Source organism: Chinchilla lanigera, unplaced genomic scaffold (genome assembly GCF_000276665.1).
Source record: "Chinchilla lanigera isolate Chin_1 unplaced genomic scaffold, ChiLan1.0 scaffold00180, whole genome shotgun sequence".
In the NCBI taxonomy this organism is placed as follows: Eukaryota; Metazoa; Chordata; class Mammalia; order Rodentia; family Chinchillidae; genus Chinchilla; species Chinchilla lanigera.
Window position 1 is genome coordinate 1,083,961 of NW_004955581.1, and position 25,297 is coordinate 1,109,257.

Genomic DNA, 25,297 nt, shown 5'->3' on the forward strand with positions numbered 1-25,297 from the left:
TTAAAGCCAATATTAAGACATCAAGGTATTAATAATATCATAGCTTCTTTTAAAGAAAAACTGCTACATTTTCTTTATTTTGAGGCTCAGGCAAGAGGCTGGTCCCTTCCAGCTCTTGAAGAGCTGATTAAGTCCACGCCCGAGCACTGTCCTTATCAGGCCCCCTCAGACCTGCCCTGTGTGCCTGGTACCCGCCACCACACAGCTAGGACGGACCTGTGCCCAGAACCCAGGACCTCGCTCAGAGGAGCCCGTCCGCAGGGTGAGACGGAGCCGACCGCCTCCTCACGGGCACAGGCTGCTTCTGAGCTCAGCGGCCGTCTCCTGCCCTGGGGCGGCTCCCTGGGGGCCCTGCGGGCAGCTGCCCCTCCGGAATGTGAGTAACTCTTCTGCTGCGCTTCTGCCCACGCGTCCCTGTGTGGTGACTCCTCGTCAGAGAGATCTGGGGCCACACAGCACTTTAAGCACAGAACTGTGAGTGTGTGGGGATCGGCATTTTCTTGGTGTTTTTAAGGCCATGAGATAAGAAAGCAGTTTCCTCGCTGCATACCTTAATAGAATTGCTGGGACCCTGTAGGTTTTTTTTTTTTTTCCCGGTAGCAGGAATTGAACTCACGACCTTGCGCTTGCCGGGCAGGCACTGTGCCGCTGAGCTATATCCCCAGCTCCTACCCTCTGGTTTTTTAATTGGTATTGTTTATTTTTTTACTCTGAGTTTATAAATGATGGAGGACGGGAACATTAACCCTGCCCCAAGCCCCTGCACTTAGGCGTTCTGTCCAGGACTCAGTTTCCCCTTTTCCTGCAGGAGAGTGACCACAGGGGACCGGCCTGGACCACGGCTGTGACGGAGCGAGGACAGGGCCCGACCTCACCCTGAGCCGCCGGGATGCAGCGCCGGGCCCCGAGCTTCAGGCCCCTCCTGCTCTGGCTCCTGCTGCCCTGGCCAGGCGCAGGTGAGTGAGGAGGAGCCGGCGGGCGGGACCCCGCTGCGCTCCCCGGGCACAGAGGCCTCAGCCTGCGCTGCCCCCGAGGTCTGGGCCTCCGCCGGGCGCCCTCTCCGCCCTCCTTCCCTCCCTGTCTCCTCACTCTTCAGGATGGAATGCTGCAGCGCCTCACACTTGTTTTTTATTAATACAGTACAATTAAGATGTTCAAGTAATCTTTTTTTCATTTTAAAGAGAAAAGAACAAAAACAGATTTACAAATACAAAGACACACCAAACAACACAGACACAATAAAAACAATACAGAATTTCAAACAAGGGGATCAGAAATTGACAATGATTGCTGTATTATATATTATTATCTTCAAATTATTATCTTCGAGTTATTCAGATAACCAGATATAAGCATGATAGATTGATCAAACATTTAAACAATGAGTATTCCTTTCAATAAACAGAAATTAGTAGTACAATTATCTTAGCTATCTTGTGTGTGTGTATTTCCCTTTTCCCCCTCATCCCTCTCCTTGTTCCCTTGGATCACTTTCCTATTGGATGACATCTGTCCCCTTGTCTTTTCTGTCCATCCTTTATCATTTTATGTCTGTCCTTTGCCTCACTGAAATGAGTGATACCATATGATACTTATGCTTGTGTGCCTGATGTATTCCCCGTCAATATTATATACTCCAGGTGCATCCATCTGCCTGCAAATGCCTCATGTTTGTCATTCCTTATTCCAGAGTACTATTCCATCATGTATCGATACCACATTTTCTTTATCCAGTCATATGTTGATGGATATACCATCTACTTCCAGGATTTAGCTATTACATGCTGTCCTGCTACAAGCATCAGTATGCATGTATCCCTGTGGTATGATGATAAGCTCTTTGGGGAAAGATACCTAGCAGGAGGAAAGCTGACTTATGTGGAATTTGTAATTTCAGTACTTTGAGGAATCTCCACACAGAATTCCATGATGGCGGTTCTAGGTTGCATTCCCACCAGCAGCACAGGAGGGTTCCCTTCTCGCCATAGCCATGACGGCATTTGTCAGTGTTTGGTTTCCTAATGACTGCTGTTCTCTCCAGAGTAAGATGGAATCTTAGTGTTGTTTTAATTTGGATTTCTCTGCTAACCAGAGATGTTGAACATTTTTCATGTATTTGTTAACCATTTGTACTCCTTCCTCTGTGAATTGTCTATTCATTTCTCTGGACCATTTTTTGACTGGGTGTTTAATTTTAGGTAGTTTAATACTTGTTGAGTTCCTTGTATATTCTAGGTATTAGTCCTTTGAAGAATATCTGGGTAAAAGTTTTCCTGTTCTGTAGATTTTCTCTTCATACCAATGATTGATTCTTTTGCTCTCTAGTCTGATATAATCTCATTTGTTGATTCTTGCTGCTATTTCTTGTGCAATTGTGATTTTGTTTAGAAAATCCTTCCCTACACCTGTGTCTGTAAGTGTTTTACCTATTGTCTTCCAGAAGGTTTAGTGTTATTTTTAATGTTCACATTTTAGATCCATTATGATTTTAATTTAGTGCATGGTAAGAAATAAAGGGCATAGTTTCATTCTTCTACAAACAGATGACCCGTTTTCCCCACACCACTTGTTGAAAAGCCTGTTTTTCCTCCAACATATGCTTTTGGCCCCTTTGTCAGAGATCAAATAGTTGAATGTCTCTGAGGGGGTTTCTGTATCCTCAGTTCTGTTCATCGATCCACGTGTCTATTTCTGTTTCTGTATCATGCCATTTTTATCGCTAATGCTTTGTAGAATAGCTTGAAGTCAGGGACTGCTATGACATCTGCTTTGCTCTTATTGCCCAGAATTGCTTTTATTTTCTGGTGTCTTCTGATTCCATGTGAATTTTAGAACTGTTTTCTCTAGATCTATAAAGTATGCTGTTGTTATTTTTATTAGGGCTGCACTGAACATGAATAAGAGCCTTAGAAGTAAAGCCATTTTGACAGTATTGTTCTGCCAATACAGAAGCATTTCCTCATGTCCTCTTCCATCTCCTTCTGCAGAGTACCGTAGTTTTCTTTATAGAGGTCTTTCACTTCCTGGTTAGATTAATTCCTCGATATTTCATTCTTCTTGATGCAAATGTGGATGGTGTTGCTTTCAGAATTTCCTTCTCATCCTATTCATTGTTGGTAATCACAAATGTTAGTGATTTTTGTGTGTTGATATTTTATTCTGCCACTTTGATGAAATTTGTGATTAATTCTAAGCTTTCTGCATACAGATTTTTGGATTTTCTGTGTAGACTACCATGTTATCTGCAAATAATGCTAATTTCTATTCTTCCTTGCCTATACAAATCCCTTTTATTACTTTCTCTTGCCTAATTGCTCTGGGTAACATTTCAAGTACTATGTTGAATACCAGAAGTGATAGTGTACAACCTTGACTTGTTCATGATTTTAGGGGGAATGCTTTTTGTTTTTCTCCATTTTGTATGATGCTGGCTATTGGTTTGTCATAAATAGCTTTTATCATATTGGGATATGGTCCTTCTATGCTTGCTTTGTTCACGGTTTTTACTATGAAGAGTGTTGGATTTTTTTGAAAGCCTTTTCTGCATCTATTGGTATGAACGCGTGGTGTTTGTAGTATTAAATTTATAGACATGTTGAACCATCCTTGAATCTCTGGGATGAAGCTGACTTGATCAGGATGGATGATCATTTGAATACTGTGCTTCACTCTATTTACGAATACCTTGTGGACTTTGCATCTGCATTCATTAAAAAGATTGGCCTGTAGTTCTTTCTATTTTTTAGTTGGGTTTTTATCTTGTTTTGGTATCAAGGTGACATTGGTTTCCATTAATGAATTTGGGAGCACTCTATAACTTTCATTAGCTTTGAAGAGCTTGAGGATCATTGTGATATGTCATCCTTAAAGGTTTTATAGACTTCAGCTCTGAATACATCTGCTCCCAGGATTTTTTATTGGACAGATTCTTTTACTGAGTCAATTTTCTTGCTTGTTACTCTGATGTTAAACACATTTGTATCATCTTGGGTTAGTTTTGACCATTTATATGTATCTAGAAGTCTGTCCATTTCTTCAAAATTTGCTAATTTGTTGGAACATAATTTTTCAAAGTAGTTACTATCTTCTGGTTTGGACAGCATCTGTTGTAATTTTACCTTTGTCAATTCTAACTGCTTTGATGTTAGTCTCTTCTTTCCCTTGGTGAGTCTTGCTAAGACTATTTTATTCATTCCTTTGAAGAACCAAGTATTTGATTCATTGATTTTTTTTCACAGTTTTAATAGTCCCCTTTTCATTGTTTTTTGCTCTCATCTTTATAATTTCCCTCCTTAATTTCAGTTTTAGGCTGCTTTGTTGTAGTTCCTCAAGTACCTCGATATTTCTCATAAGTTTTTTTATTTGCACTTGTTCTCTTTTCCTAATGTGAGCATTAATTGGGATAAATTTTCCTCTTAGAACTACTTTTGTGTGTCACAGAAGATTGGTTAAGTTGCACATTATTATCATTGACTTCCACATTTTTAAAATTTTCTCCTTTGATCTTGTCTGTGACTCCTTGTTTGTTTAAGAGTATTTTGCTAATTTTCCAGGAAATTTTCCTTTTCCAAAATTTATTCCTTCATTGACTTCTGTTTTCATTGCACACTGGTTGGATAGTGTGCATGGGGGATTTCAATTCTCTTATATTTACTTAAGCAAAGCTTTGTGGACTAGAGTGATATCTATTTTGGAAAAAGTACCATGTGCTGCTGGAAAGAATGTATACTCTGTTATAGATGGGTGGGATCTCTGTATGAATCTACTAAATACATATGTTTAAAAATGTGTTTCATCTCTGAAATATTTTCATTAAGTTTTTAGTTAACTGTCTCTGTGGAAGTAGAGTGTCAAAATTCTTTACTATGATTGTGTTAATGTTTATTTGGTCTTTGAATTTCAGAAGTTGTTGCTTTCTTATTGTTTTTTTATTTTAAAGAGAATAGTAAAAAAAAAAGAATAGCAAGATACAAACAAAACAAAGCCAGAACATTAAAAATGATATGCAATTTCAACCTAAATGACAAGAATTAGCAGTAGTTGCTGGGTGTGGTGGCACACACCTGTAATCCCAGCACTCAGGAGGCTGAGGCAGGAGGATCCTTGTGAGTTCAAGGCCAGCCTGGGCTACCAAGTGAGCTCAAGGCCAGCCAGAACTGCATAGTGAGACCCTGTCTCAAAAAGACAAAAAAAAAAAAAAAAAAAAGAATTAACAGTAGTTGCTATATTACATATTTTTAACTTCAGCCAAGTTGTTCAGATTACCATGTAAGAATGAAAGACTGATCAAACCATTAAAGAGAGTAAGAAAATAATAATTTAAAAAATATCAGAGACAATACAGAGTTTCACTAGACAAGATGGTAGGAATTCACCAATGGTTGTTACAGGGCATGTTGTTGTCTTCATATCAGTTGCTCAGATTACCAGGTGTGAGCATGTCTGGTGGTTTATTGAAAGGAACAGTTATTGCTTTCTTAAGATGGTGCTCCAGTATTTGATGCATATACGCTGATCAATGTTATCTTTTTTGTTGAATTATTGTATTAACTAGTATATAATGATGTTCTTTGTGTCTTCTAATCCATTTTAAATTGACATGTACCGTGTCTGATATTAGAATTGCTGCCCCTGGTTGTTTTGAGGGTCCTGGTGCATCAAATGTGGTTTTGCATCTTTTAATTTTTAGTCTGTGACTATATCTTTGGATTAGGTAAGATTTGTGAATGCAACACATTGTTGGATTTTGCTTTTTGATTCCAGTCTGCCAGTGTGTGTCAGACTGGAATCACTAATTTACTCTTTTGTCCTGAGTATCAGATACTCTACCTTCACATTGTTCATTTCTGAAATATATGAATACTACACTGTTTTTTTCTTTCAGGTATTGCAGTCTGACATCTTTGTGAAGATTCCATTCCAGTCTGTGTCTTTGGATTGGAGAGCTGAGGCCGTTAATACTGAGTGATATTACTGAGCTGTGTTGATTATTTACTGTCATTGCTTTCTGTATCTGTTCATATATCCTTTGTTTTACTTTCACGGATTCTTGTTGTTATTTACCCATTGGCCTCACTAGTTTCTTCTGTATTTGTAGGTGTGCCCACTCTATTCTTCCTGTTGAGAATAGTGTTTTCTCTAGAGGTACTTTAGCACTCATGTATCTTTTAAGCTGGTGTTTCCATGGTAATACCTTATTTCTCCATCTATTTTGAAGGATAAACTTGCTTGGTATGTTAATCTGAATTGGAAGTTATTTGCTCTTAGGATTTGAAATACTTCTGTCCTAGTTCTTCTTGCCTTCAGGTTCTGCACTGAGAAGCCTGCTATGTATTTATTTTGCTTTCATATGTGATTTTTTTTTCTTTTTCCTTGGCTGCTTTTAAAATTCTGACTTTTTGCTGGATATTTTGAATTTAATAAGGATGTACCTGGGTAAATTTGTGCTTTCATTATAACTATTTGGAATTCTACAAGCATAACTTTCTTGTGTTTTAGAATCTTTTCTTATATTAGGGAAGTTTTCTTCCATAATTTCTGTAAATATGTTGGTGAATCCTTGTGGGCAATTTCTAGATTTTCTTTAACTCCAATTAGCCTTAGATTGGCCTTCTTGTTGTCATCTAGCGCCTGCTGGGTAGTCTTCTCTTATTCTCTTGTTTTCAATTGGCTTTTTGAGTTCTTTATTAGAATTCACACTTTTGTCCTGAGTATCAGATACTCAGTCTTCATGAAATATATGAATGCTATATTGCTTTTCCTTTCAGGTATTGCAGTCTGACATCTTTATGAAGACTCCATACCCTTGTTGAATCTGTTTCAAATTTTGAACTGTCTTTGTTATCAGGTCCAGTTTATTTATTCCCTCAGATTCACAGTGGGCGTATTGAGTGCTTTTGCTGTAAACTTTTGCTTCATTTCCTCTTTGAACGCATCTATTTTTTTCATCTCTTCTAAGAACATTTCACAGATTACTGTTATTGGGTAATTGTTTTCTTCTCCTGTTATGATCCCTTGCCCTGACTTGGGGGACCTGGAGGGGATTAGAAGATCTTCTGTTTCCTTATTTCCCCATTCTCCTACTTGTATATGTATTTATTTGATAACAAATATATATGTATATGTATATATAAATGATATATGTCCCCTGTATCTTTTTCTCCTCCCCTTTTGGGGCAGATGTTACTAGAAAAGTAAGAAGAGTGTGTGGTTATGTTAGAAGGAGGTTGCCTCCCCATGTATAATTTTCAGCTTTGTACATCCAGTTCTAGTATTTATTACTTCTGTTATTTACTTTAAATGGTTTTGATTCTGTCCCAAGTTTTGTCATAAGAATTGCTTCAATTTATAACAACATCCACAGATGCAATCTTACATTTCTTCTTGATAGTCCTTGCAGTTAGTCTCCCCTCTTCTGTTTATTGCCTAGACAAGGGGCAAACCTAGACACCTATTAAATCAGAGCCAATGAATGCACAAATATATGAGAATATCTGTGTAATATACTCATGAAACCACAAAAGAACATCACATCACAATAATAAATAACTCAAGAAGCATAAAAGACTTAAATCAACAAGATGTCTAATGGAAACACAGATGAGATACTCCAATGAGCCACTGCGTATGTGATTCCCAAGTAGCTTCTTTGCCTGATTGTAGTCTGATTGTTCACATCCAGTTACACCTGTGCCCCCTCCACTGCACAGCCGGGGTTAACATGACTCAGGACCTCTTTCTGCCAGGTTGCAGGCCTTTTTGTAGAGTCTGATCAGCCTGAGTTCTTGAGTAAGTTCATCTCCCTGTCCCTCTCCCTGGGTGTGGTGGTGGATTTCCAGACAAGTTCACGGACATTAAATTGTCCACTGAGTCATGATTACTCCTATGCAGTCAATTCAAGTGCAGCAGTAAGAGTGTAATCCATTCCAGTGGTGTCCATCAGGGTTAGCTGAGAAGTAACACAGCACAAGCCCCTGTTGTCCATCTCCCTCTAGCAGTGGGAAAACGGGGCTTTGTGAGCTTCCAATGCTGAGTAAGTCAGGCTGAATCTGGTTCCTGAGTGCAGGTCTCAGGACCATGATCTACAGTCCCTGCTTTTCAGCAGGACTCACTGCAATCTGCTCCCCACCTGCCAACAGCCTCCAGTGACTAACTTTCCCTGGGACCTGGTCATGATGAATTCCAGAAGGGGCGGCTCTGGAATTGAACTTCAGACTCCCAGCCCTTTTGCACAATGTCTTCCCAGCCAAGCTGTGTGGCAGGGCTGTGTCCTGGGCATTTGTGAGGCAGATCCTCACCACTATTACCACTGAAGGTCACTCAGAACAGAGACTCATGTTCTTCCTACTGTCTCCCACTCCAGACTTCAGTTCTCTTGTGCTGGAGAAGTAGAGCTGGGGTAACTCAGAGCTCCACCGTCTTGTCCTCTCTCCTCTGTGTTTCTTATTGATGTTCTCTGAGTCTCTCCGACGTGGCTCCTGCTCTACTCAGCTGGGTGGGATCTTCCAGATCCTTCCCTCCCAGTGGATCTTTCCTCAGCTTATTGATGTGACCTTCCATGTAGTCCTCCATGTTGAATTTCCTATTCTAGACTTTTGCACAGGAGCAGATCTGTTACTCATCTTGAATTTCAGCCGTCCCATGGCAGGAGGGAGGGGCTTAGAACCAGGCCCAGATTGGTGGTGGCTGAGGCAAGGTGTGGTAATAGCCCACAGGTCTGAGTATTCTGATGGAGACCCAGGTATTAGTTTTCTAAAATGTGAATAAATAATGTCTTTCTGCTCTTCGCTTGGAAAAACATTAGTTTTAATATTTTCACATTTAATTGGCTTATATGATTATATGACACTGAGTAATATATGCTTTAAAGAAATAAAATGTTTGACACTATTTTAAGATATTTGTGTTAAGTCCCATTATTATGTGTTATAGGGTAAGATATTAAAGCATTCACTGATTCAAATTCTTCATCTAATAATAATAATGCTTTCAAACACTCAAGGTGATAAGAATTAAATACACTGCTTCACACCAATTTGATTTACAACCCTAAACAACCTGGGGAAAACTTAATTTAGCCTAAAGTCTTGTGGCTTTGCACATGTAGCCTAACGCCGTGGGATCTCTTAGACTAAATGTGAACCTGTACCTCCTACTTTTGCTCTGTTCATCAACTGTCTTAGCTCATAAAGGTAGCTGACCTGGTGTCATCCTTGTCTTGTCAGAAAGCCACCACCTTGCCTTCCATGCTCTCAGCAATGCCTCTGTCTTCCTCTTAATCACCTCCAGGGCAGTTCCAAGTGAAGGGACCAAGCTCACCAGTCATTGCCCGTGTGGGAGAAGCGGCTGTGCTTCCCTGCCACCTCAGCCCACCCACGGATGCTCAGAACATGGTGGTCAGATGGTACCGAGACCGTCAGTCAGTACTGGTGCACGAGTACAGGGATTCTCTGGACCACATGGAACAGCAGAGTCTCCAGTACCAAGGGAGGACAGAGCTCCTGAGGGAGAACATCACGCAAGGCCAGGTGGCCCTGAGGATCCATCCCGTCCTCCCTGGAGATGAAGGGCAGTACAGCTGCGTCTTTCTAAGATCCGCACAGCTCAGCCGAGCACAGTTTGAGCTGCTTGTTGCAGGTGAGCATTGGAAATGCTGAATTGGTATTTTTTTTAATCCAAGCAGGACTCAACTGTATGTGTGGGAAATGTGGCTGCGCCTGTGCAAACACCGTAATGGAATGGCGGGGGTTAGTGTTCAAATTCATTTAATTGCTCTTTGCAGAGTGATTTACTCTTTGATAGAAAAAGATTCCTATCATTTTTGTTTGCGAACATAGTTGCTGAAGGACAGGTTTTATCCTACCATGTAGTGTGTTGTAACTCCAAGAGTCTCAGAACACAGCTCAGTCTAGGGATTTCCTTCTCACATGCTAGACCCAGAAGGAGGTCCACACGAACAGGAAGGACCTGCGAAGCCCACTGTCAGACTCAGGGTTTCTGCACCTCATTTCCTTCCATCCCGGATGTGCTCTTTCCTATCACATGTGCTCCTGCCCACTCTTCCTGTGTCAACCTCTGGACTCAGATCTCTGCAGAAGCCTGCGCTCTGACCTCCCCTCCTCCCCAGGCACTGACAGCGGGGAAAAGTCTGTCCTGAGCAGATGGAAGGGTAAGGGAGGGCTCACAGTTTAGCCAGGAACTGAGCCTGATTCGCATAACTCTACAGATGACTCCGGGCCATCTGCTGAGCTCAACGAGGGGTTCCTCTTTCTCTCCCTTCAAATGGCTTCAGCAGAAACCTACCAGAACATCAAAATCCTGACCTTGGAGATTCAGGAGGAGCTTGATTTCCAGGTCCACCAACCTGTCTTTATCTCCTGTGCTTTACTTCTCTGACAATCTCTGAAAGCCAGAGGCTTCTAGGAGAATAATCTGTGCATCACAGCAATTTTGGTCAGGAGCAAAGAGTTCTTTGTCTTACAATTACCTAAAAAAGCAGTGAGTCATACAATTCTTACACATTTTAGGTTTCTTAAGAGAAGAGACTTACTAGTGAGTTTTATCAAGAGACCTTCCTGCCTGATCAGTCACTGTTTTACTAGACAACAGATATAACACGAGACATGCAAATGTATAAGGAAATAGAAGATTGGCTTATGACGATCACCCACAACATCTGATGAGGAAGAGTGCAGAGGGTGTCTGCACAATGGAGACCAATTATTTCAGTCCAAATTCTGGAGTTCACTGCAGTGTCCCCTGCAACTCTGTATTTGGAGGCCAATGAGTCTGTCTTGGAAGCTGAATTATCTGCACTGGAAGGGAAAGTGTTTACTCCTGAAGGCTGAATGATCCAAGGCAGAAGACAAAGAGTCTGCACTGGAAACCAAGAGATGACATCCAAGCCTAAGGTGAAGAGATGACATCCAAGCCTAAGGTGAAGACTGGAGCTTCTGAAGAGGTGAAGACAGAAGCCAGTCCTGATTTCCCCATTACACCTCCAAATTACGGTCCAGATACCAGGCATACCCTAGAATTGCTGAACAGATTGAGTTAATCTTCTAAAATTCTCAAGTTGACACAATCAAACATTATAATTCCTCTCTCCACACAATCTCTGTGGTCGTGTGGCAGAGGTCAGCCCCTGTCTGGGTTAGGAAGCCCCCGTATTCCAGCTGGTGCCCTGGACTCGGCTGTACAAGTGCCCATTGTATGCAAAGGAGCGGTGCCTACCAGATGCACTTGCCCAGGCGCCTGCAGGGCTGGCTGAGCCTGACTGTGCTCCTCCCTCACCCAGCCGCACCTTCTGGGGAGAGCTTCACTCTCCTGTGGGGACACCTGGGGAAACCCCGACACATCCATTCTTAGAGGCTCTGCAAACACTCTCTAGAATGTGTGCAACTGTGTCCTGTAAACCTTTACTTACATAATTAAAAAAATCTCATGAGTGGCTTTGAATCTCAAGCCAGCTCCTCCACTCTGTCTCCTGGCTCATTCCTTCATTTCTCTGGAGCAGCCTGACTTGTCCTGTCCCAAGGCTTCTCTTCTGGCACGGAGGGATTCCACACTGTGTAGGAATCAGCTTCCCCTGCTCTCCACTTTAATCCTGCCATACTTAGCAGCAAGCACTTCGCATCCTAAAGCTCCTGGCTGGGCACCAGCTGTCCTGCCTGCCTTGAAATTTGTTCTGACATGAGAAAAATTTCCTTGGCCCCCTACTGGAATCTCTGTTCTGATCTCATGGGTCCAATGGGAGAGTTTATCAGAGGTATCACCTCTCTGAGTTCTAGAAAGAGTAAGGCAGAGGTGGTTGTGGATTCAACCTGGGTACATCGAGCACAGCAGAAATTTACATGAAGATGAAGCCAGCGTCAGGCTTCCCAATTTCCACTGCTTACACCCACCAGAGACAGTGTGCATTAATCCCACTCACTTCTTTATGAAGCCAGAGCAAACTCCGCCTGTCCAGGAGGTTCAGTTGGTTTTCTCATGTTCCAGGAGCAGTGAGATACAGTGAAACCTTGGTTTGCAAGCCTAATGTGTTCCAGAAACACACTTGTAATCCAGAGCACTTGTATATCAAGCAAATTTCTACTTAAGAAATAATGGAATCCCACATGATTTGTTCCTCAACCCAAAAATATTCTTATAAAATTATTCCAATACTGTAATATAATTAAAAATAACAGCAAAAATATGAAATATGAAGAAAAATGAAGAAATTCACCTGCCCTTAGCTTTGAAATCCTTCATGCTTGGGGTCAGGGATATGGTATATGGGAGAAAGGAGGGTCATTGTGTAGGATAACTTTTATTATTACAAGTGGAATCACTGCTATTTATCGATGCAGTGCAATCTTTTTCTTTTTATATAACTTTAACACGAAATCTGTCCATTGACATTTGCTTTTGTCTCCTTTGAGCACTTTGGCGAAATATAACATTGCATTGTCATTAAACAGATTCACTGCTCACAGTGCTACAGCCTTACTCTGCTTCTGGTGTTTCTTTTCTATAAAATTTTGCACTGTTTCCCAGCATTTTACACATCTCCCTAATCTCTCTTGAAGTGAGGGATTCTTCCGCCTTTACTTCCGCCTCCTCTGCAGACAAGATCTCCTTAGTAAACTCTTGCTATTGGGAGTGGATCAACCACAATCCCTGGAGGAGAGGAAGTAAAGCCGCAGATTGAGATAGAGATAGAGACAGATAGACAGAGATAGATAGATAGATAGATAGATAGATAGATAGATAGATAGATAGAGATAGGGAGAGAGAGACCAAAGACTCAGTTGTGCTTATGTGACATTTGGCATCAAAGACTACTGTTACTGCAGACATCCCTTGATTATCCAGTTAAAGTTTATTAGAAATGCTCGATCCTCTGTGGAACACTTGCAAAACAAGTTACTTGCAGTCAAGTTACTTTTACGGTATTCTGAATTTGTGCCCCTGTAGCTAAGTACTGTATTTGCAGATGTAAATTTTTACACTGTGACTTTGAGATTCACAACTGAACTAACAAGCAACCACAAATATGTTCTGCAGAATACAAATGTTTTCCTGTCAGAAAAGATTGTTTTCTAGTCCTCTTTCTATATTCTTCAGGAAATTTTCTATTTTTTTAATGATGTTGGAAACGTTCCAATTTTATGTTGTCCGTTCTCTTATGGTACACTAGAAAAATTACATCCTGTGCTGATTTGATCTTCTTCCTGCTCATCATGGACACATCTCAGTGGACACCTGAAGCCCTGGGCTGATTGTTCAGAGCTGAACCTCACGGACCCTCTCAGGAGCTGTGCTGTCTTAGCTGCATGGCTGCTGGCCCTCATTTCTTTAGTCTGCCCTGTCCTCCTCAAGGAGCACAGTGAGGCCCAGGTCAGGAATCTGCTCCTCCTAGAGATACAGTCTCTGCAGGGACCCAGAGCCCCTCCCTGCCTGCTCCTCACTGTTTCCCTTCAAGGAGACGCTGTGCTGCCCTCAGCAGGGCTGCTCTCCTCCAGAGCTCAGCGCTGCAGCTTCCCCTCTTGCTCCTGGCTGCATTTTCCTCTCCCCACCTCCTTACCGAGACCAGTCCTGTGGACAGACACAGCATGGGAGCAGGTGAGGCATCCGTGCTGTGTGCACCGCCCTGCTGCGTGCTGGGCTTTTCATGACCCAGTGCTCCTGTGAGGAGCAAGAAGCCTCCCTGTCCACTTTGAGGAGGACCCCAAGCCAGCTATGGGGAGAGGGGACAAACCCTGGGGAAATGGATCCGTGCCTCTGCCCCATGGTCACTAGCTAAAGCGTGCTCAGGGCACATCCAGCACATTGCTTCTATCAGCATCATAAATCCAGTCCTGCATACAATGCACACTGGGCCTGTGCAGTGCTCAGCTGGCGGTGGAGCACACAGACAGGGAATGCATTTAAACATGAGGCCCCAATACGGCGTTCTACTGAAAATTTAACTGGTTGATAACAAGTAAAATGGAACAATTTTTAGTTTCTACAACCATGTTGCATGTGCTTCACACACACACACACACACACACACACACACACACACACACACGTTGCTGGTGTCTGATGGACTGGCCCACGGTGACAGCACCGTCCCCACGTCACAGGTTCCTGTGGAAAGTTTTGCTGCAGATCAAGAAGAGCTAAGTGAGTGCTGTGAGATCAACCGTATTTTACACAGAAAACCAAGGGATGCTGTGTGATCTGCAGCTCTCAGCTCCAACTGGATGGACAGAGTATTCTACCACCCACCTCAGGAGTCATTAGATAGAAAGATAAATAATACCCCTAAGGGGATGGAGGAAAAGGAAATAAATGATACAGAACTCTTTAGTATTGCACATTCTGCCAAGTGCTGTTGTAGTTAATTTCGTTTATTTAAGGCATTGTGCTGGGAAAATACTTTATGTCCAGCATCTCTGTAACTCAGAATTCAGAAGCACAGCGTAGAGATTCATAGAGAGGTTGATTAGTACACACCAGCTGACTGGTGCATCTGACATGTGTGTAAACTCACAGAGAAGCAATATTTTCCCTTTTGTGATTCTTCCAGCCTCAGGTGCCCCTCCTCATATCCACATTCAGCCTGCGCACACTGGGAGCATTAAGATGACCTGCTCGTCCTCGGGGTGGTACCCACACCCTGAGCTCCAGTGGAGGGACACACAAGGACGGCCCCTGTCACCTGACTCTGTGAAGATGTCCATTCGAGAAGATGGCCTGATGCATGTGGACAGCTCTATCACAGTGGAGGAAAGCTCCAGAGCAGATGTGTCCTGTTCCATCAGGAACCCTGTGCTCAGAGAGGAGAAGGAGTCGCGTCTCTCAGTGGCCGGTGAGTTCACTTAGAGCCCTCATCCTGTGATGTCAGTGCTGAGGAGGGAGGTGCACTAGCGATGGCCCTGATGGAAAGACGGAAGAGTGGTCCAGTTCACACATTTCCAACTCTTACTTGGAAAGCCAGGTAAATATAGACTTTTTGCAGTTTTAATTTTTTGTATAGTAAACTATAATTTCACTTCATAATAAATGATGTCATAGATAAGCAAAACATTTAAGTATCCAGAATATTTTGAGGAATATGTTGAAGTTCATTCCAAACATGTCAGATGACATTTACAAGGGCGAGTCCTGCATAACAACAGGGAGTTTATTCCTCCTCATGTCACATCAGGTTGAAGTCCCGGCATTGCCACCTGCAGGCCCTGTGACACTGGACAAACACGGGCCACTGTCTGTCCGGTCCCCTGTTAAACAGCAATAACCCCGCTGTCTGTGTGGTTAGACCGTGGTGAGCAGTGACTCACGTCAGGCATCCGAGGGCGGAGAAGAGCTGCACGCCGCAGTCTGCGCTGTGCTCCGTCCGCAGTGACCGCTCCCGGGAGTCCCGTGTGGCTCCGACGCTCCCTGCAGCTTCCGTGACTGCTCTCCTCAGTCTCGGAGGAACTACAGAGCCTGTGAATTAACTGTTTGATTCCTGTACATTTGTTCTTTCTCCACTTTTTGCCCCTTCTCCTTTTCTCCACCATCTCTCACCCCACCCACAGCACCGACGCCCATGGCGCTGACTGCTGGGCCCCTTCTGTCTCCTCACAGGAGCAGTTCCTGCTGGTCCCTGACACCTGCGCCCTTTCCTGGAGCTCGCTGAGCTGGGCAGCACTGCACACATCTCTACGTTCCCCTGTTTATTCTGAGTTGTAGTTTTCTGTGTCCCTAACTGCAGTATAAACTGTGGTAGATACTGTGTTCTAAGTCTTAAATATCCCTAGTAGCTGGTAAATTAATTAATGCCAAATATATATTGCCAAACTGATATTGAAATTAATGTCTGACAGAATTAGTGAAAAATGTCCTTTTGGTGATTTAGTTTGGTAACTTACACACATTAAAGGTAATTAGAGAGGAGCCCTGGAAGTTGGGATTGTGAGGAGAATGTTATGTGTCAGAGGAGCAAGTTTTTAATGAGAGTGTTAGAAAAACAAAATGTGAGATGATGCAGTAGCCCAAGTGTTGCACTTAGACTTCCATGCCAATAGAGGATTCAGGATATTTTAGAGAATGAAGAGTTGGAGCTAAGAAACATAATCATCATTAATCCTAATGTCAGAAGACTCCTGAAACCTGTATGGTTGAGCACAATGTAGATAGAGAATGCATCTTCATATTTATATAATTAGAACCATTATGCATAAGTAACTAGACAGCAATTATCTAATTTGCTGATTATCATGAAAAGATGCTTTTAATGTTATGGACTGAAGATCAGTCTTCAAAGAGAATGTCCTCATTTCTCTACTGAGCTCATGTTGTCACATTGATAAACATTGGCATTATACTCCTTTAAAATTTAAGTTACCCATAGTCACACCATTCAGATGACTCCTTGCTGTGAGCTGGAATTGTCTTTCAAGCATGGACTTGACATCTATGTGGTTTATCCTCTGACACCAGTCCACATCCCCGCTTTAATTGTAGAGCATCTCCACCTGATTCCTCAGCATAAGGCTGGGCTCACAGCTATGGACAGGTGGGAATAACTGGACAGAGAGGCCCGGGGCAAGTTCCCTTGAAGAGTGAGGGGAAGAGAATCTCCTGCACTCAGTGCGCTTGTATTCATGAACACTTCTGCACGTCCCATGTATAAATGTGGGATTCGGTCTGGGTGGTGGATGCATGAATATCTGTTGCACTGATTTCTATATTCAGCGTGTTCCCATAGCTTCCAAATTACTTAGAGCCTCCTGGGTCTCACACACTGGGGAGGCAGGGACACAGGAGACCCTCAGATCCTGAGTTCCTGAGAGTTGCAGTGGGGCTGAGGCTCAGCGTCTCTGCCCTGCTCTCTCCCTGGAGAAATTATCGGAGGACTGGAGCCCAGCAGCCAAGTCAGCCGGTGTCCAGCTGGGTCTCAGAAGCTGTTTTCTGTCTTTCAGAGGCCTTGTTCCCCCGGGTGAGTGCCTGGACAGTGGCGCTGGCCGTGCTTCTCGTACTTCTGACCTTCAGCTTGATGATCACTGGTGTGTTCCTCCAGAGATTTAGAAGAGCCCTAGGTAAAGGGAAAAACAGTGAGGGTTGATTTATTCCTGGAGGGATGGTGGGACATGTAAGTCAAGAGTGAACTTAGAAAATCTTGTTCATTTAAAACTGAATAGAAGAACCCTGAGGAGGAAGAAGTCTTTGATTTGCACATTCTTGGATCTCACCGGGGATTTTCAGTGTCTTCCCTCTTCCTGATTCCTCTTAACTTGATTATTTCTGGACTGACCCCGCCTCCCCCACAGGGCCCTGGTGACCCTCATCTGGAGGGTTCCAAGTGCCTCCCGAGTCACGTGTCTCTCACGGTCACAGGACATGGAGCTCTGTACCTGTGACGGTTCAGGGCCAGGTGTCCTTCACCGCTGCTACCAGGGTCCAATTCAGCATCCAGCTCAGTGTCCAGCTCAGGGCTGGCTGATATCCAGATATCAGTTAGATGGCAGAATGGTTCTTATTTATGTTTTTCCTCTCTTTAGAAAGTTAAATTCTGCTTTTATCATGGATTATGGAATAATCCATATGACACACAATTTAACACCCAATCTTAACAAAATCTCCCATGTCTTATAATTAATCGTTCTTCAACATGACATCACATTGACCTGAATCTCAGGCTTTGCTGGCTTTTCTGGGAGAGCTATGTCCAAATGAGCAGCTGTGGCCAGAAGCTGCCCAGTGGAGCTGCCGTGGACACGAACCAGAGAGCACTTGACCTCAGCAGAAAGCAGAGTGGTGAGGGTCCTAAGGAAAATCATAAGATTCTGCCCTGCTCAGGGGGCACACGTGAGAAAGGACAGTGGCAGACCATGAGCAGGCTGAACTGTATCCTGAGTTTGCACTCATGTAACACAAGTCATTGCCCTTCCTCTCTGGACGCTCCACCTGCTCCACCTTTAACAACTCCATGGGATGTGAGAGGAGTAGGCAGACCTGGACAGACTGTGAGAGGCTCACAGGCTGCACAAAGGGACACTGAGATCTCTGTGAGCAGAGGGTCATGAGAGGTTGAAGCTGAGATCCAATGAGGTTGCTCCTTGCTGAGAACCACTGATGTCCTGACCACTCTATAAACCAACGTGAAACCGTGTGCAGTTAGGAGGAGTACAGTTGTCCTTAGCTAAATATTTAGTGAGAGGAATTTTTGGCAAAATATTTACTCTATGAATTAGATAGTCCAGGAAATATACTAAATTATTATTTAGTTAAGATATTTTATTTTATTTTTTTATTTTATTTTTTTTTTAGTTTTTCTCTGGTACCGGGAACCGAACTCACGACCTTGTGCTTGCCAGGCAAGCGCTTTTGCCGCTGAGCTAAATCCCCAGCCCTTAGTTAAGATATTTTAAAAAGTAGTTCTTGGGTCATTTTCTTTCACTTCTTGTTAAATTACATAAGGAGATGAGCTATTTAGGAAGATTGAGTGGTAAGGACATGGAGTCCCCATTTGTCCTAATTTTGCTGCCAGGCACCTGTCACCCTGGGGGTTGAATAAGCATCAGATTCAGATTAATATGGGGCCCGAACATGCTGAATTGTATAGAGTTTTGATGTATTGTAAGGTGAGGATCACAAATTTACCTGATTATTTTGGAGACACTGGGAGATGTGGTCCAGAGAAAGTTTAAAAGGCTGATACCTTGACTTGAGCATCCAAGAAGCACCCTCTTCTGGCCCGAGGTAGATGAACCCCCCGCCCCTTTCTGTGCTCTGACTGCTGACCTTGTCAGTTATTCAGGGTTCTGCTGGGCATTTGTTATCCCTGTCCCTGAATGCATGGTGATGAACTGAGAATCCTCAACCCTATCTCAGCAAAACCGTTTGAATGTTCTGGGAAGACTGTATTGATTAGTATTTACTGCCCACCTAGTTTCTGAGATATGGGACTGATCACTCCCAAAATGAGAACACAAAATGAGGAGACCTTATTCTATACTCACAATATAAATTAGAACTCAATTTCAGCTTGAGTTCTAATTACTTTGCTAAGAAAATACAGTCCGTATCTGTGTGCATCACTGTGGAACTGTCAAGTCTCAGCCTAAAGGTCCCTTTGTCAAATAGGGATAAATTTTGGGATGGGATGAGATTTTTGCCGCTAGCAAGAGGAAAAATTTGGGTCACATACTTTGTTAAAACAGCAGCAGAGTAAATGATACTTGAGAGGCAAAGTTTGAATCTTTAAAATCCAATAACAGTCCACACTTTATATACTTCTATGGGTGTAAGACACACAAAATCCACATATAATTGAATGCCTCTTTTTGACCTGAAATATGGTTTAGAGACAATGAAAATATTTGTCTAATAAATTTTACAGAGTAATTGTAGTGATAGCATGGGAAAGGTTGTTAGGCATACGTAGAAAAACAAATGCATTATTTAAATCCCATGAGGACTGGGTGTCAGGGGTTTGCAGATCCCACTGGACAAAGACCATGTCTTTTTCTTCATAAGTTAATTCACTGCCTGTTGCCTGATTTGTGATGAACTGAACAAGAGATATAACTGATGTCTCAAGATAGATGTGAATTTTACACTTTTGAAATAAGTTCAAAATAAGTATTTTAAATGGGCAATAGATCAGAGCAATTACAGGGTCCCTTGAGAAAATAGTACGAGCAGAGCTAGAGGTCAGGAGGGACTTGGCTGAGGCAGCGGGGGTGGATCTGAGCTCAGAGCTGATGAAGGGATTTGAACATAGAGAGAAAACCAGCAGGAGCAAGGCAGGAGCGGCCTGAAGCAGGGAGAGCTCTGGCTCCCTCAGAGGAGACAAACATGGGCCAGGGGGCTGAGTAGGAAAATTAGGCAGATATCAGGAAATGTAGCATCATATCACCATGAAAACAGCTTTGATCAGTTTGAAACCAAATTGCCCAGGCTTCCAAGTTTTAGTCAGCTCTATGGCTATCTCTTTAAGGAAGGTCTCTTTTTCATAGGATGGGAAGCAGAATCCCTAGTAAGTGGTCAAATTTTCAGAGAGAATTAGCAGAATTCCACTCAGAGTAGGACACTCAGTAAAATGAATAAATCTGTCTAAAACTCCATCCATGTGTAATTCTGCACTATTTTATCATTGGCCTCTACAGTTATAAAGTGAATTTTTTAATCATTATGTAAATTAAATAGTGAGTAGTCCATGTAATGAGAACAGTGTGAGTGAGAGAGATCCTCTGTGATATGTGTGTTTCTCTTTCATGTTCAGGCAGCCAGGCAGTCACTAGCTTCTCTCAAGGTGGAGCAACATGAGTGATACTATCCTCATTTTTAAGATATGAGAACAAATATGAGATATGAGGACAATCTGCTCCAGATGGACAGTGCAGGTCTGGGTTTAAGTGAAATCCTGATCCTTAGTAACTTTGGTGCTCTTTCAAAAGACATCAGAATATTAACCTCCTCAAACATATATTTGACTTATGTGGTCAAGATGCTGGTGTTTGTGACACAAGGTTACACTTGGGATTGAACGGTAACTCATCTAAGCACCTTGACTCAGAGGCAGGATCTCAGTTCTTGGTAGTAATTGTGCAGCTAGTGGTCCTGGAAAGGAGATAGTTTTATATGTACATCTGGATCCCCATTAAATTACAATTGGTCTATGATATCTACTTAGGGATCATTAAGCTTCTTCCATGAAAGAACAAGTTCACCCACTAAAATCATTATATACAGAACAAAGTATCATGAGAATGAACATTTTCCTCCTATATGCTTGTTGAAGTTAAAAGGACTGAACCAGCATGTACTTCTAATTTTAATGTAATAATATTACGAATATCACATGCCCTAAATTGTTAACTTATACACATAGAGTAACAAAATAGCTATTTAGAACTTATTGTAACCCTACGTTCACTGTTATCTCTTAATTGCTTTTGCTGTTTACTTTTCAGATGCACTCAAAGAAATGTGGTGCTCATTTGGCACTTTATATTTAAATAGGTCACTTTATGTTAAGAAGCCAATTCCTACAGGAGCTCATGAACTTGACAGTGGGGTCTTTGCCCAGGAAACGCTCTGGGCTAACTCTGTGACCTTGGGGGGAGGACAGGTGCTCCTGTTTCCATCACAGCCCAGGGTCAGAGGCAATCACAACTCAGCATCAAACACGAGTTATGAGATCCAGGATTCTTTCACCATAGTCAATGGAATGAGGCCAATTTGCTGTTTAAATTCTAAATTTTCCTCTGAAATAAACTTTCACTGAGTTCAGATTCCAAAGTGCATCTCCTCTTGGTCTGCACATCAAAGAGCTTCCCCTGCCCTGCTCCAAGGGGGCCCAGGACCCTGTTCCTCCCACACAGTGTCCCCACCAGGCGCTGTACCCTACACAGAACTGTGTCCTGCTTACGCAAGCGACCATTCCCAGGCTGCATTAGGTTTTCCTGAGCCCAGCAGCTGATGAGTCCGAGCAGGTCCTGGTGAGGCTTCTCCCTCTGGGGTGAGGAAGCTGCTGCCCAGGTCCTGCTTCTCTCTCAGCTCTCCAAAGCCAAGCTTCTCCAGGCTCACACAGCCTTGGGGAGAGCATCTTTTAACACTAGATTGAGGAAAAATATCATCAAAAAACTCTCATAGAGTTTATATATCCTCTGCCATTGTAGCCATCAGGAAAATTGACCTGGTGCAAGTATGAGGGTGTTTGTGATGTTGCCTTTCCTGCCTAACTTTTAAATCACACTGTTTCAGGTTTTCAATCTGAAAAAGTCTTTTCCCATAGACAAAAAATTGACTAAGCGTAAACAGGCTATAAATCAACCTCCCCAACAAAAACCCATCCAGACTGAATTCATCATTGACCACTTTAATCCCAGTAGGAAAACCTCGGCAGTGGTATGTTTACATTGCCAGTAATTCTGCTAAAGTCTGTTTCCTAGAGTTGAATTAATAGTACTTATGAGAAAAGGATATTTGGAATTCACCATACAATAAAACCACAGTAATGCGAAGTAATTAATTTAACTATCTTAAAAAGTCATATGAAACAATTTCTAGTAAGGAAAACTTATTTCACAATCCTCATAATTTTATTTTAATATATCAAAGGGATGCCGTGTATGAGTAACTGTATTTTATAATGATGATATAGGTAAGCATAAGTAGTGCTTTCTCCTCTGTTTGTGTTATGGTTTGTGTGTGGATGTCTCCCCAAAGCCTCATGCAGTCATGGGGCGGGCTTCTAGAGTTTATGATTGATCTATGATCCAATGCTGGGATTATGGGTGTGAGTGCTACACCCGTCCTGTGGCTGATGGTTTACATATCTAAGGGAGAGGAAGAGGCTGCTTGCTGCCATTCCACCCTTTGCTCTTGCTGCTTTTGCTGTCTTCTGCCTCCATGAACTGTTGCCCTCTGCCATGTGCCACTCTGCCTTGGAGCCAGTCAAATATGGACTGCAACCTCCACAGACTGTGAGCTAAATAAACCTTTCCTTCCTTAATTCTGGGTGTCAGAAATTTTGTCTCAGCAATAGGAGAAAAGTAACCAAGACAGTCTGATACTGAAAAGTAGCAAAATTAAACAGGAGAGATAGAGAAAAACTAGCAGGAGAGAGAGGGTGGAGGGGCAGGCAGTGGGCAGGCTGTGAGGATCACTGCAACCCACATTCAGGATTTTCTTACCTGTCTTTGAAGTGGCACAAAGCACCACAGGGTTCTGAGTAGAGAGAGGGTAACACTATGATCACCTGCCCTGGGCTGTAACGTGACTGCACCATGGAGTCCCCTGACTTGTGAATTAGAGTTCACTGAGGGAGCCGTGATTGCAGAAGACTTAAGACTCTAAGGAGATGGCGGAGGGAGGAGAAAAAACGTTCTAGCGCTTTGGTGAGGCTGGAGTCGGGGCATGGCGGGAAATCCAAGATGGAGCAGAATAGGAATAGGTGGGGAGGGGCAGGTTGTGCCCTGTTCCGATGGGGGCATCTGTGGTCACTGCCCGCTCCCTGACAGGAGATCCAGCTCATTCTCAGCTCCCATGTCCCATCTTCTATTAATTCTCCTCCAGCAAGGATCTCTTGCAGGTCACAGCCCTGTGTATGAGGGGGCCAGTTCTTGTGTGACACTGGACCAAGAAAATGGATCTATGCTTCACTGCATTTTTAAATTATTGCTTTGTTTTCATTTTTTATATTCAGAGACTATTTAACTCTTTACTTTTATTGACTCACAAGGCAATTTTACATGTCTTTACTTTTTTATCAGATGAAAAATTTAAATGTTTATTCTTTTCTATCATAATAAGGGAAATCTTTCTTACATAAGTGCCAAGAAAGGACTAGCTCCACTACTAATAGAAAGAAATACCATTTAGCTATTCAATGACACTTTAAAAGTGTGCAGAGTGCTATGTGTAAGTATTTAAAATTACCATTAAATGAAAGTGACAAATGATTGTAGCATTTCTGAATAATGATTTTGTGGAATAAAAATATTCTGTATGTATGTGCAGGATACCTTAATTGGTTATTTTTAGGTAAAGGAAACTAGTGAATTTTTTTTTCCTCTCTCTGATTTTTGGTAGTATAGAAACACATTTCTCATTTAAGACATAATATTTGTAATGAAACAGAAACAAATATCCCTCTCCAGGAGTGCCCAGGCCCCTTTCTGTTCTATATTCCACACTGCTCATAGCACTGGGCTGTAATGAAGGCTGCAGAGGTCTTCCTGTGAGAGGAGAGACTGCTCCTGGCTAGAGCCTCAGTAAGTGTTTGCTGAGGAGATCGGCTATATTTACATTAAACTCAGGAGTGCAGTGCAGGTATAAACTGAACTACTGGAGTAATAACTTTGCAATAATAAGCTGCTTGTGATAGGTGTAGGCCTCAAATAGCACTGTCTTAATGTTAGTGAGATTCTTACATTCATGGTGCCCCATGTGGAAATCAGGGACAACTGGCCCTTTTTGTCCTGCTTCAAACTCCAGAATGAATGAATGTTTCCAAATATTTTACAAATTATATGAAGACCAAGGCTAGGTCAACTTTCTTGGTCTTTCAAAAATTGATATTCCTTTGTCTTTTTGTTTTAGATGGAATAGCTAAAGAACTTGGTAAGTTCTGTTTCCTTTCAATGCTAAATTGAAAATTCAGTCTGTGTGTCATAAAAATACTTATCTCTCTGTGTGATACTTTGCAGAACAAAGAAAACTGGTCATAAAGAAGTGTAAGTAGCATCCTGACTCTCACCTTTGACTCCCACACCCGTTACCCACAGCAGCCCTGCCTGCCCAAGCACTCCGCTAACTTTTATGTCTATCTGGTTGCAGGTCTAAAGGAAGCTCAACGATTTGCAGGTAATTGCAAAGGGAACAGTTTAAAGTGACTTCATGTTTGCCACCTCACCTCTGTGGGTTTCTAGTGAAAGAAATGGTTTGGCCCAATACTCTGTAAGACACATGTGAACTAGGAAGTCGGTTTGATGCTGGACAGGTGCGCCTGAGGTTATGTAAGAACCAACAGGTTGAATGTGGGAGTTGATGTGAGGAAAAATTCTACAGTGAATACACAAGGGACATATGCTCTGTTTTGCCTTAACACATACCCATTATATCAACTTGTAAAAAGGGAAGTTTTACTTTCCCTGAGGGTTCTGGGGGCTTCAGGTCATGGGCAGTTGTTGCTGTGGGTTTCACTCCTGAGTCAGGGCAGCAGGTCGGGGTGGGAGCCAAGCAGAACTATGCACCATGTGGCTGAGAAGAAAACAGGAGCAGGGCACCCAGTTCTCCTGCACAGGCTGTGCCCGGTGACCCAGGGTTTCCCACCAGGCCCCACCATTGAAAACCCCTCCATTCCCAGTAGCACCAGGATGTGAACCCAGGCCAAGGAGGGTTCCAGATCCGCACACAGCACCTGGCAGAGCACAGATACAGGGAGCTCACCTCAGTGCCAGGGCAGGGTCTGCGCCAGTCAGGAGCAGGGGCTTCCCCTCCCTGACCCAGGGGTATTAGCTTCTATGGACCTAAGGGCCATGAAAGACTTATGAATAGGGGAGAGTCTCCCCTCCTCCTCCCTGCTCCGGTAGCATGGTGGCCTCCAGGTCTGTCAGGCTCTCTATGTTCACATGGGATGGCTTTTCTCCTTCAAAGAAATTAACAATAATAACTGATATGGGTTGAATTTCTCTAGTCACTGTTACACTACTTCTGCTTTCTTTACAGAAAGCCTTAAGAAATAGTTGGGCATCTTCATTCTCTCCAATGTTCACCATCTCACTTTCCCCATTATGGCCTAACAAGGGTCCAACCCTAAACACAGCCTCCC

The 25,297-nt window shown here is 42.8% G+C and overlaps 1 protein-coding gene across 1 annotated transcript in view; it reads left to right on the forward strand.

Annotated features, from left to right (window-relative positions):
* The first annotated feature begins 204 nt into the window (after positions 1–204).
* The window catches only part of LOC102029342 (butyrophilin subfamily 1 member A1-like), a 26,161-nt gene continuing 1,068 nt past the window's right edge, over positions 205–25,297 (forward strand). The window contains exons 1-8 of the mRNA XM_013509733.1: positions 205–376; positions 809–956; positions 9,289–9,636; positions 14,558–14,839; positions 16,938–17,054; positions 24,067–24,087; positions 24,174–24,200; positions 24,304–24,330. Of these exons, the coding sequence (XP_013365187.1) occupies positions 890–956; positions 9,289–9,636; positions 14,558–14,839; positions 16,938–17,054; positions 24,067–24,087; positions 24,174–24,200; positions 24,304–24,330 (889 nt within the window). The 5' untranslated portion in view covers positions 205–376; positions 809–889. The remainder of the gene's footprint in view (positions 377–808; positions 957–9,288; positions 9,637–14,557; positions 14,840–16,937; positions 17,055–24,066; positions 24,088–24,173; positions 24,201–24,303; positions 24,331–25,297) is intronic.